Genomic DNA, 15,684 nt, shown 5'->3' on the forward strand with positions numbered 1-15,684 from the left:
TGATTACAAACGATAAATTGCTGTTTTGACACTTGTAATGGCCTGTTCCCACTGCTGTTACAATCTAAACCACAATGTTGCCATGGCCCACTGTGGATGGCCAGGAGGAACCATAATCTTTAAACTTCAATTCTCGGAAGCTGGACAATTGTTCCGCCCCGTCCCGGCCCGTTCCGTCCCGGCTTTGGCGTACAAAATTGCTTTATTGTCGGCACAATTCCAGCACGCAAATAGAATTCACTTTTTTTTTTATTGCAAATTTATTCAAATCATTTGTAATCTCTATTCGAGTCCTGTTCGCTGGTCCACTCTCCTCCGGCATTAACCATGGGCCCATAAAAGTGTCTATGTGTGTGTGTGTGTGTGTGTGTGTGTTCCCGTTGTTATTACTGTTATTATGATTGCGATGTTTTGTTGCTGGCCGGCGAACACTTGCTAAGTGGTCCATTGTGAGTACTACAACAAGGACATGGGAGCAGGGGGGAGCAGGGGGGAGCAGGGGGGGACAAGGGGAGCAGCGGCGAGCAGCGATTATTATGTGGGCGGCGCTGGCAGTTGTTCCTCTTCGGTTTTTAATGGTTTTATGACCAGGAAATTGTGACAAAAGCGAAGCACAATGGGAAACACCTCCAATAGGCCGGTTCTCCCTTTACTGGGCCGCTGTAAAAATTCATAGCCAAAGAAAGGAATACAAGCTGTGGAATTTCGAATTTGTACTCGATTGTTGGGACCCCCACATCAGGCTACCGAGGGGCAGATAGAGGCTCAAGCGTTTATAGTCCTTAAAAATTAAACAAATTCAAATAAGCTAAACAATAATAAAAAATAAAATCATTTTATTCCAATTTCGAATATAAATTAAAAATTACATACATAAAAATTAGATAAATAATAATCAAAAATAAAATCATTTTCTTCGAATTTCGAACACAAATTAAAAATATAAAAAATAAGCAAAATAATGATAAAAAATAAAATCATTTTATTTGAATAAAAATTAAAAATTACAAAAATAAAATGTAGATAAGCAAAAATTACCAATATAAAAATTAACTAAATAATAATAAAAAATTAAATAATTTGTTTAAAATTAAATGTAAATCTAATTAAACTAAAAAAATGTAATTAAACTTGTTAGAAAATACCGTTTGTTGTTGAAACTCCACTGAATAATTTGTATGTCCAAAACATTGGGCTCCCCACCTCTTCCCTAGGTTCTAGGGGCACCCTCGCACTGTAGCTCTAACCTCGGGGTGTGGAAGTGGGGTTGGGGGTGGCCCTACCTTAAATCTCTCTCTTATCTGCACACGCAAAGCAAAAGGACAAAAAAAAACAACAAAAAAACACAAAACAAAACTCCTAACAACAACAATAAAGAGCTAAAGATTTTTATATTTATTGCCAAGGACTGCTCTCTGCAGAGAGCGCAGTGCATTAACCCCTTTCAAGCTCTCCCGCTCTCGCCCTCTGCCGCGCGCTGCAATCTGCAGCAGAATGACTCATCAAACGAAAGAGCAGTGTAAAGAGTGAGAGAGCGAGAACGGGCAGGGGGCAGCGGGTAGCGGGCAGCGGGTAACGGCAAAATGTACAACTTGGCATTTTATTATTACGATTATTTGTAGTATTTGCTGATGTTCCCTCCTGCTTCTTCGTTTCGAAAAGAAAACTGAAAAGTGCATAAAAAATGAGAGCGAAAGAGGGAGAGAGAGAGGAGCAGTGCAGTGCAGCTGAAGGCACCGACAAACGGCACCTCCTCATCCTCCTCCTCCCCTCCCCTCCTCTTTCTCTCTCTCTAATGCACAAATTGTATGCATGGACTTCCAGCTGGACTTTTGTTTCACTCTCCCACTCCAGTGCGTTCCCTCTGCTGCTCTCTCTCTCTCTCTCTCTGTGTGTTTACCAACTGCCGCAAGCACAAAATGCACTTTGTGATTAGTTCGAGGGTGCCCTCGCCTCGCCTCGCCACGCCATCCGCTGTCCCTGTCGCTCTGCATCATCTCTCAGTCAGGGTCCCGTTACGGGAAAGATTTCCCATTGTGTTTGCTTTAGAATCTTGCTTCGTACCGTGGCAAAGGAACGAGGAAGAACAAGACGAACCAAAGGCAGAGAGAGAAAGAGAGAGAGAGCTTCGGAGCACTTCATCATGTTTGAAAAGTTCAATAGTCATCATCAAGCACATCAACGTGCCGATCCTCATTGTCCTGCAGACCAGCTCAGCCCTGCCCTGCCCGGCCCTCCTTAATGCTTAATAAATATGCGTTATGCATAGGGAAACTTTTCCTTCCTTGGGTTGAAAACAGAGATGTTGATGTTACTGGATGTTTCTCCGAACCGCAGCACCAAGTGACTCATAACTTTTTTTTCCAGCTCACTGGAATGCGCACCGTGGTGCAGCCTTATTCTTTTTTTTAAGCTCAAATATGGCTCAAATCACTGGAAAAACTTTAAGTTTTTTCTATTAAAATAAATTTTTGTTTCAAATTTTTTTCATATATTTCTTCCCAGTTATTCTTAGTTTTTCAATTGTTCTTTTTTAATTTGTTTTACACAGGGACCGCCAAAAATAGTTGAGTCCAAAAAAAATGTAGGCATAAAAAACACCCAAGAAAAGTGGGAAAAATAGACATAATTTATTTTTGTGCGGAAAATTAAAACAGAACAAATTTGTATATAAAATTTATTATTTTAAAATCAAGTGAAAATGTTTAATCATAATATATTATAAAATATAAATAAAAAAGAATTATTTGTTATGTCATAAATATTTTTTTATATGAAATATTTGTATATTATATATTTATATGATATAAATACAAAATAATTCTTTTTTGATATATTAAAATAATATATATAATTCATAATTGTGCTACCAAAGAAATACAAAAAAATAATTCTTATATCTTAGATTTTTCTATAAATATTATAATCGTATATGTTTAATTATTTTATTGTATTTAAACATAAAAGATTTATACTATTTTCTTATGAATATATTCCCATTTATAAAATATATTTTCACTTGATTTCTGCTTTGGAAACTACGTTTTGCATTGCCCTTGAACCAGTGTATGTGCCGGGCAGGCAGCTCCTGGTTAACCCCTCGAAATCAGTCGCTCGCTCTTGTGTTTATTGTGCTAAACTCCCTGCAGCAAAAAAAAAAAAAAACACACTCTTGAAGGAATATTTGCATGCCCCGCTGTCGCTGTCGCTGCCACTGCCGCCACATCGCTTCATCGATGTCGATGTGGCATGGTGATGACGATAAGTGTATTGGCATTTGAGGAACCCGTGTTTGGGGTTCAAGGATACAACGTACAACAACATGCCGAATACGAATACTTACAAGAATATACGTACTACGGACAAGTATCGAACGGGGAACACCTGCAAACTTTTGAATGGAAAACCACTTGAGGGCTTTGGCTGCGATGGAACACAGCATTTTTAGGGTGGCTATACCTATACCTATACCTATACCCCGACGTCCTCGAATGTGTTTAACGAAATTTCAAGTGCGTCGCAGTTCGAGGAGGGAAATACCAGACCTGGACAAGGAGGGAGAGTGCACGAACAACAACAACAACAAAATAAAGGAATCGCTATATACGGAGAGCGTCCCACAACTTTCCCATGACACACATGCAATTTGAAATTGTTTCCCTTTTGTCAACGCATTTTTGTGTCACTTTTAATTGAAATAGCTACCCCTCCGACCCTCCGACCCGCCGACCCCCGACCCCCGACCACGATCCCTCACCTCACCTGTTGGGAATGCATCACCGAAAATCTGTTGGCTGTTTGTTGGCTGTTCCCATTGTTGCTGCTTTGTTATATTGTTATTGTAAATCATTAAAACTGCATAGAAAATTCACTCTAAACTCAATCGATGATACGGGATGTCATGTGGAATGGGGGATGGGGATGGGGCTCCCTTGAGTGGAGTGGTGGGAACTTTTTAGCGCTTTCCAACATTTGGGTTATGTAAACTTGTCCGCTCTGGAGGAGCACGAACGTGGAGGAGGCACCCTCCTAAGTACTGTGAGAAAACTCCAACTAAATTGCGTCGCACTCTGGATGGTACGGAGTGACTCATTTGTATACGGTGGCAGTGCCAGTGGCAGTGGCTGGGGCAGGGGCATAGCATGGCTTATTGATGACTTAACCCCGTTTCAATCGCTCGGAAAACACCTGGCCAACCTGTTCGGTGGTTCTGTGTTTGGGTGTGAAAATGGGTTTTCCGAATACGAAATGATCGATCGATCGTTCCAGCAAATGTTTGTCTTTTGGATAATGTAAATATTGTTGATTCATTCACAGCGACCGAACGAGTACACGATCTAATTGTTAAATAATGGAATTTGACAGATCAATGGCACTTCTTCTCAGCCAATGTTTAGTTTATAAATCCCAAGAATAATTTTAAAGAGATTATTGCATGAGGGATGATTCTATTTTGTTATTTTAAGCGGAAATCGGAATATTGATTGGATAGGATATGATCCACAATTGAGCAAGGAATGCAAGGGTTTACGGGACTTTGGTCTTTGAGCCATGAAGAATCCATAGATATGTACATTTTTGGAAACCTTTCCCCCATTTGACTGCTCTGCCACTGGATACTCATTTATTTGTGCCACAAGTCCATGGACACGCGACAATTATTAATTATTTAAAGCAAAGAATTTTATCACTCAGATAGGCAGAACGTGAAAATAATATGAAAATTTTCATGCGATTAATTAGAAAAATATGCAAATTTCGGGGACTAAACACGACCCGGACACGGGGGACACGTGTAATTGTTGATAGCCAACGTTGGTTGACAATATGTCAAATGACGACAACAAACGGCACGGCCCAGGGTCTGGGTCCGCCAGGATCCTGGGGTACAGTCGTCACGTGTTGCTCGGACAGGACCAGCCTACGGCTGAGGCGGAGATAAGCCAAACACGAGAAACCACTCGGGAAAGTGGCGTAAAATAGTTTTGCCAGCGATAAGTTCATTTGATGGTAATTTCGTGCTCCTGCTGGTGGTTGATGATGGGCGATGGGTGATGGGTGACATGACCCTAAAACCCAAACTGAAAAGCCGGAAAGGGATTCACACGCCTTCCCCCCACACAAACCAAACAAAAAAAAATATATAGAAAGGGAAACTGACAAAAAGCCAAACCGAAACGACAACAAACAGATAGATCTCTGGGCTGAAGAAGAAGCCAGCCTTTCGAGGGATTTTTCGGGTGTGCGTGTTGAAACAATTAAAGAATTTAATGCACTCGAAAGGGGCACAGTGGGACGGAGCTATCGAGGCAAGAGAACGGCAATTTGATTCAGGCCTAAAGTACAAATTTGTTGTACAAAATAGATTTTATTTTTATTAAAATTTTTAATATATTTTAATATTTTAAAAATATTATTTCGTAGTTTATATATGTAAGGACTTAGGGACCAGGCAAGTTTTATTTATTTTAAAGTATCCCAAGTACTTTACCCAAAGATCCAGGCCTGAAGTCAAAAGGCCTCCCATTTGTGGCTTTTTAATTAATTAATTAATATTTATTTATTATTTAAGGGCTAACTATTATTTATTTTAAGCTAGTCGAAGTCCTTTACCCAAAGACCCAGTCTTCAAGGAGGTGATTCCTCGGTAAAGGTCTCGGTATAGGCTTTTTCTGGGAACTGCAATATTTGTATCCCCTATAAGATGCTCTAGCTCTCACATTTAAGGGCAACCTCGCACCACTGTGCCGTGCAGACGAGGCAAAACGGGGATATTCGGCATGTAAATTGGACGCACCCCTGCCTGCCTAATGGGGTACGAGTGCGAGTGCGAGTGCGAGTGTACCTGGGACTGAGTCACTCGATGGATCGGCGGCACGGCACAACGACCCGCATATGTCACCGTCAACGCGTCAGCGGCAACGGCGTGACCAGGCGAAGGACCCTCGCCAGCCAGGACGAGCCCGGGAGGAGGACGCATGCAGCGTTAATTACTCACTTCATTCGCGTTTACTTTATTTCCTCGGTTTGTCCCGATGTTTCTCACGCCCCGCGCTGTGTCTCGGGTTGTGTGCCGCCACCGTGTGGTATCTGTATCTGTATCTGCATCTCTGCATCGCTGTATCTCTATCTGTATCTGTATCTCGATCTGTGATTGCTCTCATGTTTTGCCGCCTCAATGGTTCGACTGGTTCAGCGGTCCTCGACATTGGAAATTTGTCACACTCCTCTGCGGAGTTAGCGGCTGTGTAATTGCGCGTGGCGACTCTCGACTCTCGAGTCTCAATCTCAGTTGTCACTGTCACCGTCCCTTCCCCCTTGGTCCGATCGCATCGCTCCTGATGAAATGTCACACTGTGCAAATGCAAGTTAAACTGCATTAAATGTCTGCCCCCTGCCCCGGAGGCTGCCTGCCTGCCTGCCTGCTAATTTCTGTGTGAACATCATCCCAGTCATTTGGCTGTAATTCTTTTGGATAGAGCATGTTGAATCGTATTTCGAGGTCATGGGAATATGTACTTGAAGTGGTCGGGTCGGGGCTGGAGGGTTAAGCAGCGTGGTGAAAGTTTCTGCCTCGGAGGAAAGAAATTTGTCAATTTCTGATTCGATTTGGATCATAATTTTGATGGAAAAAGATACCCATTTGAAGGGCTTAATGGTGTGGGAACCTTTACTGGTTTCGGGCACTGCGTTTCAAATCGATATGCCAGCTAATGGAGTTCGTTAAATCAAAGAAAGGAACTAGCTTCAACCTATTAGCCACTCATGAATGTAAACCAATGAAATCTTATCACATTTTTGCCCCCGGCACGGCCGGAGCCGGAGCACGTGTTCCATTTTAACGTCAGGGGTTTAACCTCAAGACATCATTCACGGACAGCCAAATAACATCAGAAATTGCTTATAATTGCCATAAATAATATTCGGGGCACACTTGTTCCTCTTCCTAGGACATCCATCCATCCGTCCGTCCGTCCATCGATCGATCCATCCACCCACCCGCATGGCCGAGGTCCAAATTGAAATGAACACGCAATGGCGAGAGAATGGATACGTACAAATGTTACGATTGTCTGGCAATTACCAAATTATTGTTATGTATAACTGTTCAGAGACCATAAGTATCTTTTGACCATTATAAATGTATCTTTTATGAGCCACATGCGTGTACAGTCGCCACCCCCGGACTAGCCGCCAGACAGGTTATGGCTTTCAGGTGTGCCCCGATGTCCGAAACGAAAAACCCACCCCTCGCGGCCCCCGTACAGACACACATATTTCACGGATGAGGCAACTGTACTGCACTGGCCATATATCTAATCAACACTCGCTGCGGGAGGAATGCCTTTTGATTTCTGTGTGTCCGGGATGTCATTATACCAAAGAGGAGGGGTGTAGCCACCCCCTCTGACCCAGCCCGGGGGTCAACGGGGCTGTTTGTTGTCGCCTTTAATTGTTGCCCCGCTCCTTGACACTCGGCATTTTTTGTGGGTAGTTTTTTTCGTCCTCTTTATGTAGATTTTCTTCCCTTTTTTGTTGTTGTTGTTGTTGTTGTGCGTTTTTGGTAGTTGTGTGAATTACCGTTGATTGTTTTCATCAACGATTGTAATGAAGTAAATTATGAGCAGTCCCCCGGTTGCCCGTTTCCCCGTTTCCCCGTTTCGGATCTCTTTTGTTGTTAATTAGCGTTAATTTGATGTAGAACTCTCGACCGGGTGTGGCTCTGTCTTTTATTGTTATTTGATTGTGTGCAATATGTTGAAAAAAAAACACTGAATACCAACGTGTGAGAGACGGCAGTCTTTAGCACCTACATATAATCATTGAAAGAACCCTCCATTTCCATACAATCTGTTGAAAATATTCGGCAAGAACTAAGCCACATTCCAGCTTATATCCTGCACCACACAATTGAGATATAGCCTCGATTAGAACCCATTCGATATGGCCCACTCTCATACCCATTCCCATAAAGTGTCACAATTTAATGAGTAGAAATTAACTGATATTAGCAGCGTTTTAATTAAACACAAGTTTTGCAATGACAAGCGAACATTCTACTCTGCATAAGTACCCACATGTTGCCACATGGGACAGGACCCAACCCAAACCCATTCCCCCATAAACTATGATATTTTAGCACAGTTTTAGCACAGTCCTGAGGGGCCGCCGCACGCCGTCAGACCATTAAAATCTCTCACAAACTTGCAATTATTTTTAAGCAGATGTTACCCAATATATATACAGTGCGTTTCACTGCCATAAGGCAGGTGTAAAATTCAATAAAATAATACAAAAATATCTATTCTAAATAATCTCCAATCATTCGAAATTAATTAACTTTTACGCCATTATCTGTTGGCTTTTGTTTACCCACGCCTTATGTCTATGATACCCACTGTAGATGAAAACGCCCTCATAGGACACTACTCTATCCTAGGCAAAATATATAGGAACAAAAAATAAGTGGAAATTGCAGCAAAAATGAAAATGAAAACCCCGAATGCAAATAGAAGACACGCAATGACATGACATGATAATTTCCCCCCTTGGTGGGCGACTATGGGACATGAAGGTGAGCCACGAGTACGCCAGGGGAGCGGGGGGGAGGTCGAGGGGGACGGGAACGGGGACTCCTTTTGTTTTTAACACTTACCCTACTGGTGGCACAATGGGGTTGCTGCTACGCACATTTCAGCAGATGTTGAGGTTTTGCCATGCAATTGCAAATGCAAAAAAAAAATAAATAAGGGAGCAAAAATGAGCTTTAGAATCGAGGCGAGTGATACCCTATCCATACTGAAGTTTTTAACACCAATCAGCACTTTCGGATGAGCGGAAAAGCGAATTTATTACATTTTTTGTGACATATACTCGTAGATGTGGTGTTTTATTGACTGGTTATTCCTCTTCGTGTTCTATAAAAGGGAGTAGATATTATATCTCAAAGCTAAAGCTCCAAATCATCGGTGGAAGCTGTTCAGCCATGCCTGTATATCCCTGAAAAGGTCGCTAATCTCCACCTCTCAGCAAAATCATAGCTCCCTCTGCTAGTGTATATACAAGCAAAATAAAGGAAGTAAAAAGGCAGGCAAGTCCCTGGCTCTGTGCAGGGGCAACGTAACCCTAACCTGCATCTTGCAGCTCTTGCAGTTGACAGCAGAGGCAGCAGCGGCAGCGGCAGTAGCATCGGAGTTGCCGAGTCAGGGAGTCTCCTCACTCCCGGTTCATTGACCGCATTAAATGTGCGTAGAGAGTGCGTGCCTGAATGCCAGGAGATTCCCGTTTTTCAATGAGGTTCAAGATATGCTTTTACAGTATTTGCATTTGGCGAAAGTCGATTTCCTTGATGCCGCCCTGCGATGCGTTTACACAAGCTTTTTGAAGTCGCCAGTTATCCTTTTACCGCTTCGAAGCTTCGCCTGCCATTGCCTCAGATACTTCTCCACCCCAGCCCCCCCACAAGCCTCAGATACTTCACCTTCCATGGCTGCAGAGGCCAAGACTTCTTGGCGGTTACCCTTTGTTTTTAATCGACAAAGTGCAGGAGGGATTCCTCTCAAAAGGTAAACTTCTTTGGTATTTGTATCTGCAGCTCTTGTGGTTGAACTTTTGTGGTTACTCTCTCCGCTTGGTAGCCAGAGGTTGGGTCAAAGACTCGTCTCAGGGCGTGGGTAAAATTCATTTGAGTTTGCATACATTTTAAAAAGAATTTTTTAAAGATTTTGGAATGAATAAACTGACTAAAGAAAAGAGAATTTTGTTTAAATCAACTAGTTGATGCGGCAAACCATTTTGAGCCGTTTCTGTTGACCCAAACGATGTCATTTGAAATAGGTTTTAGGCGCAACACATATTTAGCTACTCACAATAGTCAAATTCCTTGTCCAAAGCACCGATCAGCACTTTTGAATGAGCGCAATATTCAATACTCAACCTTTTAAGGCCTCTCCTTCCCCCAACTCCCTTCCCAGGTTACTGTTTTCCCTCTCTCTCAAAGCTCTTAGCATCTCTGAGTCCTTCTTAAACCACTCTAACCAGTCTCTTCTCCACCATGACTGCTGTACCCCCTGCCGCCGCTCTACCCATTCGTTTCCACCTCTTGAAACCTTTTCGCATTTCTTGGTCTGTGTATCTTTTTTCTGTGTTTTATCATCAGGCATTTATTTACCACTTGATATGCATTCTTAATTACAAAAGTCGTTGCGATACCCCATAGAGGCTCTCTCTCTCTGTCTCTGTCCCTCTCTCTGTCTCTTTCTATTTCGCCCACTCTCAATGGCTGTTCGTTTGATGTATGTCTCTGCCTGACACTTGAGGGTGGACAGAGACACATTTCTAAATTAATTTGCATAAATTGTTGAGGCCTTCGACTTGCCAGATTTTTTTTTTATTTGTCATCCCGCAGAGGGCCACAGAGGCTGGGCATAGGGTTAGGGTTACGGTTAGGGTTAGGGTTAGGGTTAGGGTTAGGCAACTCCTTAACTGCATGTCAGTGTGCCTGTCAGTGGAGTTGTCAGAGGGGAAAGTACCACCGACCGCTCTCCACGAAGACACTTTTGTATTAATTGAAGCGTAAAAAGAAAGAAAATTTAGCCGAGCTGAAAAAGGGTCTCGGGGGCTGGGGCTGGGCCTTATACTCTACTCTTCTCTGTGTTTTTTTTTTTTTGTGTGTGTCCTGGCCCCTCTCTCCGGCTTGTTAATCCTGGTGCCTGGGCCCGTGCGAGTCAATAACCTTTTAATGAGATTTATAACTGTCTGTCTGCCTGTGCGAGTGTGAGAGAGGTGTGTCCCCGTAAGATTATTGAGGTATTACAATGTTGAAAGTATCTGGGGAAAGGCTTTTCCTTTCCCTCCCCTTGTTTGCCGAGAGCCGCTTACAGAAAATTAACGTTTAGTTTGAGGCTTAAACAAATTTGCATATCAGTTCCCCCTCCCCCCCCCTCCCTTGCCCCCTTGTTGATGCTCTCTCCGGGCCGGATTAGTGTCAGGGAAGTCTCTCGTCGAGCCATCATCATTCATCATCTCTGGATCTGGATCTGGATCTGGATGTGACTCCTGTCTTTGGCTTATCCAAACATTTGGCAGGTAGGACCCCAGCGAGAAGATCGATCGGTTCTCACAGTTCCCGACACCCTCTCATAGGCTCTCTAGCCCTCTCTCTCTCTCCCTCTCTCTCTTGCGATGGACTGTCACTGTGTGTTGATTGCCACCTGCCGTCCGGGCTAATGACGCGTGACTGCTGCCACCTAATGTTGTCAGTTGCAACCCAGATATTACCAATAATATCCCGCTATGCGGCATTGACTTCACCCCCACACCCACCCCCGCCCCCGCCCACAGCCCCAGAGGGGTCTAATCATAGGCTTGTTCCTAGGCGGTGTTCCTGCCCGTCTTCCTGTTCAATGGCTGTAATTGTCACTTTTGATTATGTCAAGATGACTTTATAATTGCCCCGCACACACACACACACACACACACACACGTGTGACGCCTTAAGTGGCGGTTGCAACCACACGTAGGCGGCCGCATAATTTGCAAACCGTTGGCCAAAAGCGTAAATTACTGTAATTTTGCAGGCAGCAGTAGCCGCCACACTCGCAACCGGAAATGTGAGACAGAAAAGGCTCCAAGGGCTTCGTTCTTTGTAATTGGCCTGGCAAAGGAAATCACTGTCCGCAGTCCTTAATAAATTATTGATAAAAGGAGACGTTTCGATTTGATGTGTTAAGCAATTTGTAATTACAGGCCTCGGACCCAGCTGAAGAGCTGAAGTTCTCCCCACAAAACTGCAATCAAATGCCCAAAATTGTGGCCCCTAATCCCGCTTCTTGGTGTCCACATAACCAAAGCGCAGCCGCAGCTGTTCGTAGAAGACGAGGAGGCAAACTGTGGCCGGTCCTTTGCGCAGCATGGTCGGTGCTAGTCCTCGAAATGGTCCAAGCTTGCCAAACCGCATCATGTGCTTCAGGGCATGCGAAATGCTGGGGAATTGCCCGGGTCGAGCGTTCATCATAAGCGTTTTGAGAACGTCGAACGGATGCGAGATGACCGTGGAGAAGATCGAGGATATTAGAGAGCTATCAAAGTGCAGAACGATGTCATCTTTCATCCCGAATCGTGTGCTCAACTTGGTCTTGACCTTGACGTGGGGGAGAAGGCTCATCAGTCTGTCCGCTGTCTCATATCCGAGGTACTCACAATATCGTACAGCCCTATCTGGCCACAGGTGTTTACCGCGGCCTTGAGCACCGCCGAAGTGCCACCGGTGTACAGGGCCCGCCAGCCCTCCTCCCTGGATATTCGGACGAAGGCATCGACGATGTTCCTATAGCTAGGATCGAGAGGGGGGGGAGAAATCCATGAAATTGTCGCTGCTCACAGGCCAAACTTGCTTACTTGCGGCGCTCTCCGTTCGGTAGCTTCATGTCGTTCTGCATCCGGACATTGATCAGATCCATGGGTATGCCGCAGATCGAGGCCGCGGCTCCGGCAAAGCCCGACAGTCCCAGCTTGGCCAGATTGCTGTTGGGCACGACGTCCGCATGGCGGCCCACCTCATATATCCCGAAACGGATATTGGTGCTGGTCATCTGGCGCACGGCAGCCGCCGAGAAGCCATTGTAAAATCCCAAAGGCCCTGTCCCGGAAACACAGAATCATTAGTCGCCGGACCGCAATTCGCGTGGCTCCTCGCTTACCTCGCAGTCGCATCACCTTGCCAGCCGTTTGGAGCATGCCCTTCTTATTCTTTTGGGTCTGCATGTGAGTTTTCACTAGGTCCACGGGCGCCACCACACAGGCCACAATCGTGGAGGCCACACCGGCGGACCAGCAGCGAGCGCGCAGCTCCGGCTTCTCCTTGTTTTTTTTGTACACGATTTTATGCATTGTGCGACACTGTTCAGCGAGATTTTAGCCCGTTTTGGGAATAGCTTGCACAATTTTTGCTAATTTTCTCACTCACGATGACGCTGTACAATCGAGTCTACATTTTTTGACTTTTCTTATATCGATACCAAAAATGTTAAGTGGGGGGAATGGCAAAAGTATCGATTGCTTTCATTTGCCAGTCAAACTTGCATTACTTTCTGCGGGAGTTTTGAAAGTAGGGTTATTGCAGGTTATGTTCGCGGCTTCCGGCCCGTCTCGACCTCGAGAAGCTTGGCCGTTTGGCCATCAAAAACCGTACAAATACTGGCATTCTAAACCCCGTTTTGCCCCTATATGATGGAGCTTTGTGGCCCTTAGCCTACAGCTTCCTGCCTTACAGCGGGATTTCTGGGCACACTGATGGAGCTGGTGGACCAGGACCCTTCAGAGGCTTGTCCTGCATGGCCTGGAGGTCACTCTAGGCGGTATGCGATCAGGTGATGCCAACATTCTTTGCCCTGATCCCTCTTGTTCGACCGCCTCCTGCCGAAACTACCCGCATCTACCCCCTCCGATCGTCCACACTTGTGATAATCCGATTGAGCGACATTCGGAAAACTCATTACAAAAGGGTTGCCGTTCGCCCGCCCGTCCAAGCCGTCAATGGTATCTTCGTATCGTTTTACAACTGTTTGACCAACACTAAGCGCGAACAGACACAAAAGGGAAAAACCAATAAAAAATCATAATTAAAACTCCAATATGTTTGATGGAAGTCCTGCTGTGCGAGAGAGGACACATGACCCAACCCCCCCCAACCCCCCAACCACCAACTGACAAAACAATTTCAATTTTGGTTTTCCAGCACACACACAAAAAAAAATGTCTTCTTTTTTATTTTACAATTTGAAAAATGATACGAAAATGTCATTATGTTATCGATGAAGAGAGAGAGGGGGGGGCGGGGTAGAGACAACCAAGCAGAACTGACATTTATTTACTGTGTTCAACAATTGTTGTCCAGAGCCGAAGGGGCCGCGGCAGCAGCACAATTTGGCTGAAAGGATGTGCCACGTTAATTGTGCCATTTTGTGGACAGTCACAGCGGGAGGACTCGAACTCGAACCCGAATCGAATAGAGACCCAGACCCAGACCCAGACCCGGACCCAAACCCGAACCCAAAAAACCGTGCCACAGTAGCCACGCAGCCCATCGATCATATTTCATGTCCTTTCCTATGACTTGCTTTGATTGCCAGCAGGGAACACCATTCTTTCGATTCTCTATGTTTTTTTTTTTTTATCTATTTTTGCGTGGGTCGAAGAGTCACCCAGAGGAAGGGGTTAGGGGTTAAGCGTTAGGCGTTCGGCGTTAGGGTAGTCCACATATTGAGGGTGTTTCCTGCTGCACTCCAATGACGATGATTATGATGTATGACTGTCTGGACCGAGTCGTATTTTCCTTTTAGTCTCGCTTCATATTTTTTTTCCTTTTTTTTTTTCGTTGACTTTTGCCAAAAGGCAAAATATTGTCTCACATATGAGCATTTTTTCGCTTGGAATTTTTCTCCATGTCATTAGATATCATCAATCAAGGGTGGGGATATTTTTGTGCTGGCGATTTGACAACACATCATCAATTTCTATTGTTCAATAATTTTTATGAATATTCATAGTTTTTTAGCCAGATACGAGTGTGTGTCCCCCCGCCCCTCCCCTTTCACTTTCCCTAGAATTTGTTTAGTGCAGAGTCATGATTTTTTTTTTGATTAGGACAGCAGGAGAGGGTTAACAGCTGTCGGTGGGGTACAGTTGCCTATTTTCAAATATATAAATTTAGTTAATCGCTTTCGAAAATTAGAAAATTCCATTTGTAATGCGGGAATGGGAGTCCCCTACATAAGCTCATTATGCTGCTTGATGGCATGCCGAGGACACATTCCACGTCGTCTACACCGTAATGTGGAATGCCACGTCCTGCCCATACCCTGACCTAATTAGGCACCTGACCAGATGCAAAACTCAAACCGAACTAAGCCCCAAATAAGCCCCGGGGCTGGCAGCACTTCCCACCATAACTGTCGGCCGACGAACGAAATATGAACTGTCAGGAGTAGAGCGGCGGCGGGCGGCCTGTACGCATCATAAACTGCGACAGGACCAACAACAAACGATGGAATATATCAACTAATCCTCCAGACCTTGGACTGCACTTTGCTAACAAAACACGAGAAACAATAACAGGGAGACTGGGCCAGGGATTGGGACTGGGACTGGGCCTGGGACTGGGGACCACACCCAAAAATGCAATGAAAATATTTTGACACAGGGACAGATAGATAGATGGACGGATGGATAGAGAGCAGGGTGACAGACCGCATCGATAAGTCCGAAGGAAGAGCTCTCGCGCCCTGCCTTTGATGTACGGCCGGGAGGGGGGCGGGGGGGTTCGCCCTTCGATTTTCCGAGCCAATTAGCAGCACGCCTTGAGAAAGGCACAGGTGGTGGTCTCTTATGGGTTAACCATATTAGAGACAATTAAAGTGAGAGTTCACGATTGTTTGGCCATGATAAGAACCCGTACCCGAGTCCGAGCACATTTCGAACCCCGGCCGTGGGGATATATACTCGTATGCGTGACTGTGGAAAATAATTTGCATAATTTGACAGTTCATCTTTTGATTGCCTGGCGGCAGGAATACGGCAGCCAGACCACAAAACAGCCTGAAGAGCCGCCGTCTGCTGGAAATGTTGGAAATGAAAAAATATATATATATATTTGAAAACATAAAAATTAATGCAAAAATGCTG

At 44.7% G+C, this 15,684-nt stretch overlaps 1 protein-coding gene across 1 annotated transcript; it reads right to left on the reverse strand.

Moving 5' to 3' along the window:
* Positions 1-11,718: 11,718 nt before the first annotated feature.
* On the reverse strand, positions 11,719-13,030 carry Dic4 (Dicarboxylate carrier 4). Its single transcript, XM_002135136.3, has 4 exons — positions 12,702-13,030; positions 12,400-12,640; positions 12,202-12,334; positions 11,719-12,142 (listed from the first exon to the last, which is right to left on the reverse strand). The coding sequence occupies exons 1-4, from the start codon at positions 12,889-12,891 to the stop codon at positions 11,819-11,821; spliced, it is 888 nt and encodes a 295-aa protein (XP_002135172.2). The 5' UTR covers positions 12,892-13,030; the 3' UTR covers positions 11,719-11,818.
* Positions 13,031-15,684: the final 2,654 nt, after the last annotated feature.

The sequence above is a fragment of the Drosophila pseudoobscura genome, chromosome X, assembly GCF_009870125.1.
Source record: "Drosophila pseudoobscura strain MV-25-SWS-2005 chromosome X, UCI_Dpse_MV25, whole genome shotgun sequence".
Lineage (NCBI taxonomy): Eukaryota > Metazoa > Arthropoda > Insecta > Diptera > Drosophilidae > Drosophila > Drosophila pseudoobscura.

Excerpts from the sequence above, each read along its gene's own strand:
- Dic4 (XM_002135136.3), bottom strand. The coding sequence starts at position 12,891 with ATGCATAAAATCGTGTACAAAAAAAACAAGGAGAAGCCGGAGCTGCGC. Across the intron at positions 12,641-12,701 it reads CAAGGTGATGCGACTGCGAG|GGCCTTTGGGATTTTACAAT; the intron begins GTAAGCGAGGAG and ends TTTCCGGGACAG. Across the intron at positions 12,143-12,201 it reads AGATAGGGCTGTACGATATT|GTCAAGACCAAGTTGAGCAC; the intron begins GTGAGTACCTCG and ends CCCCACGTCAAG.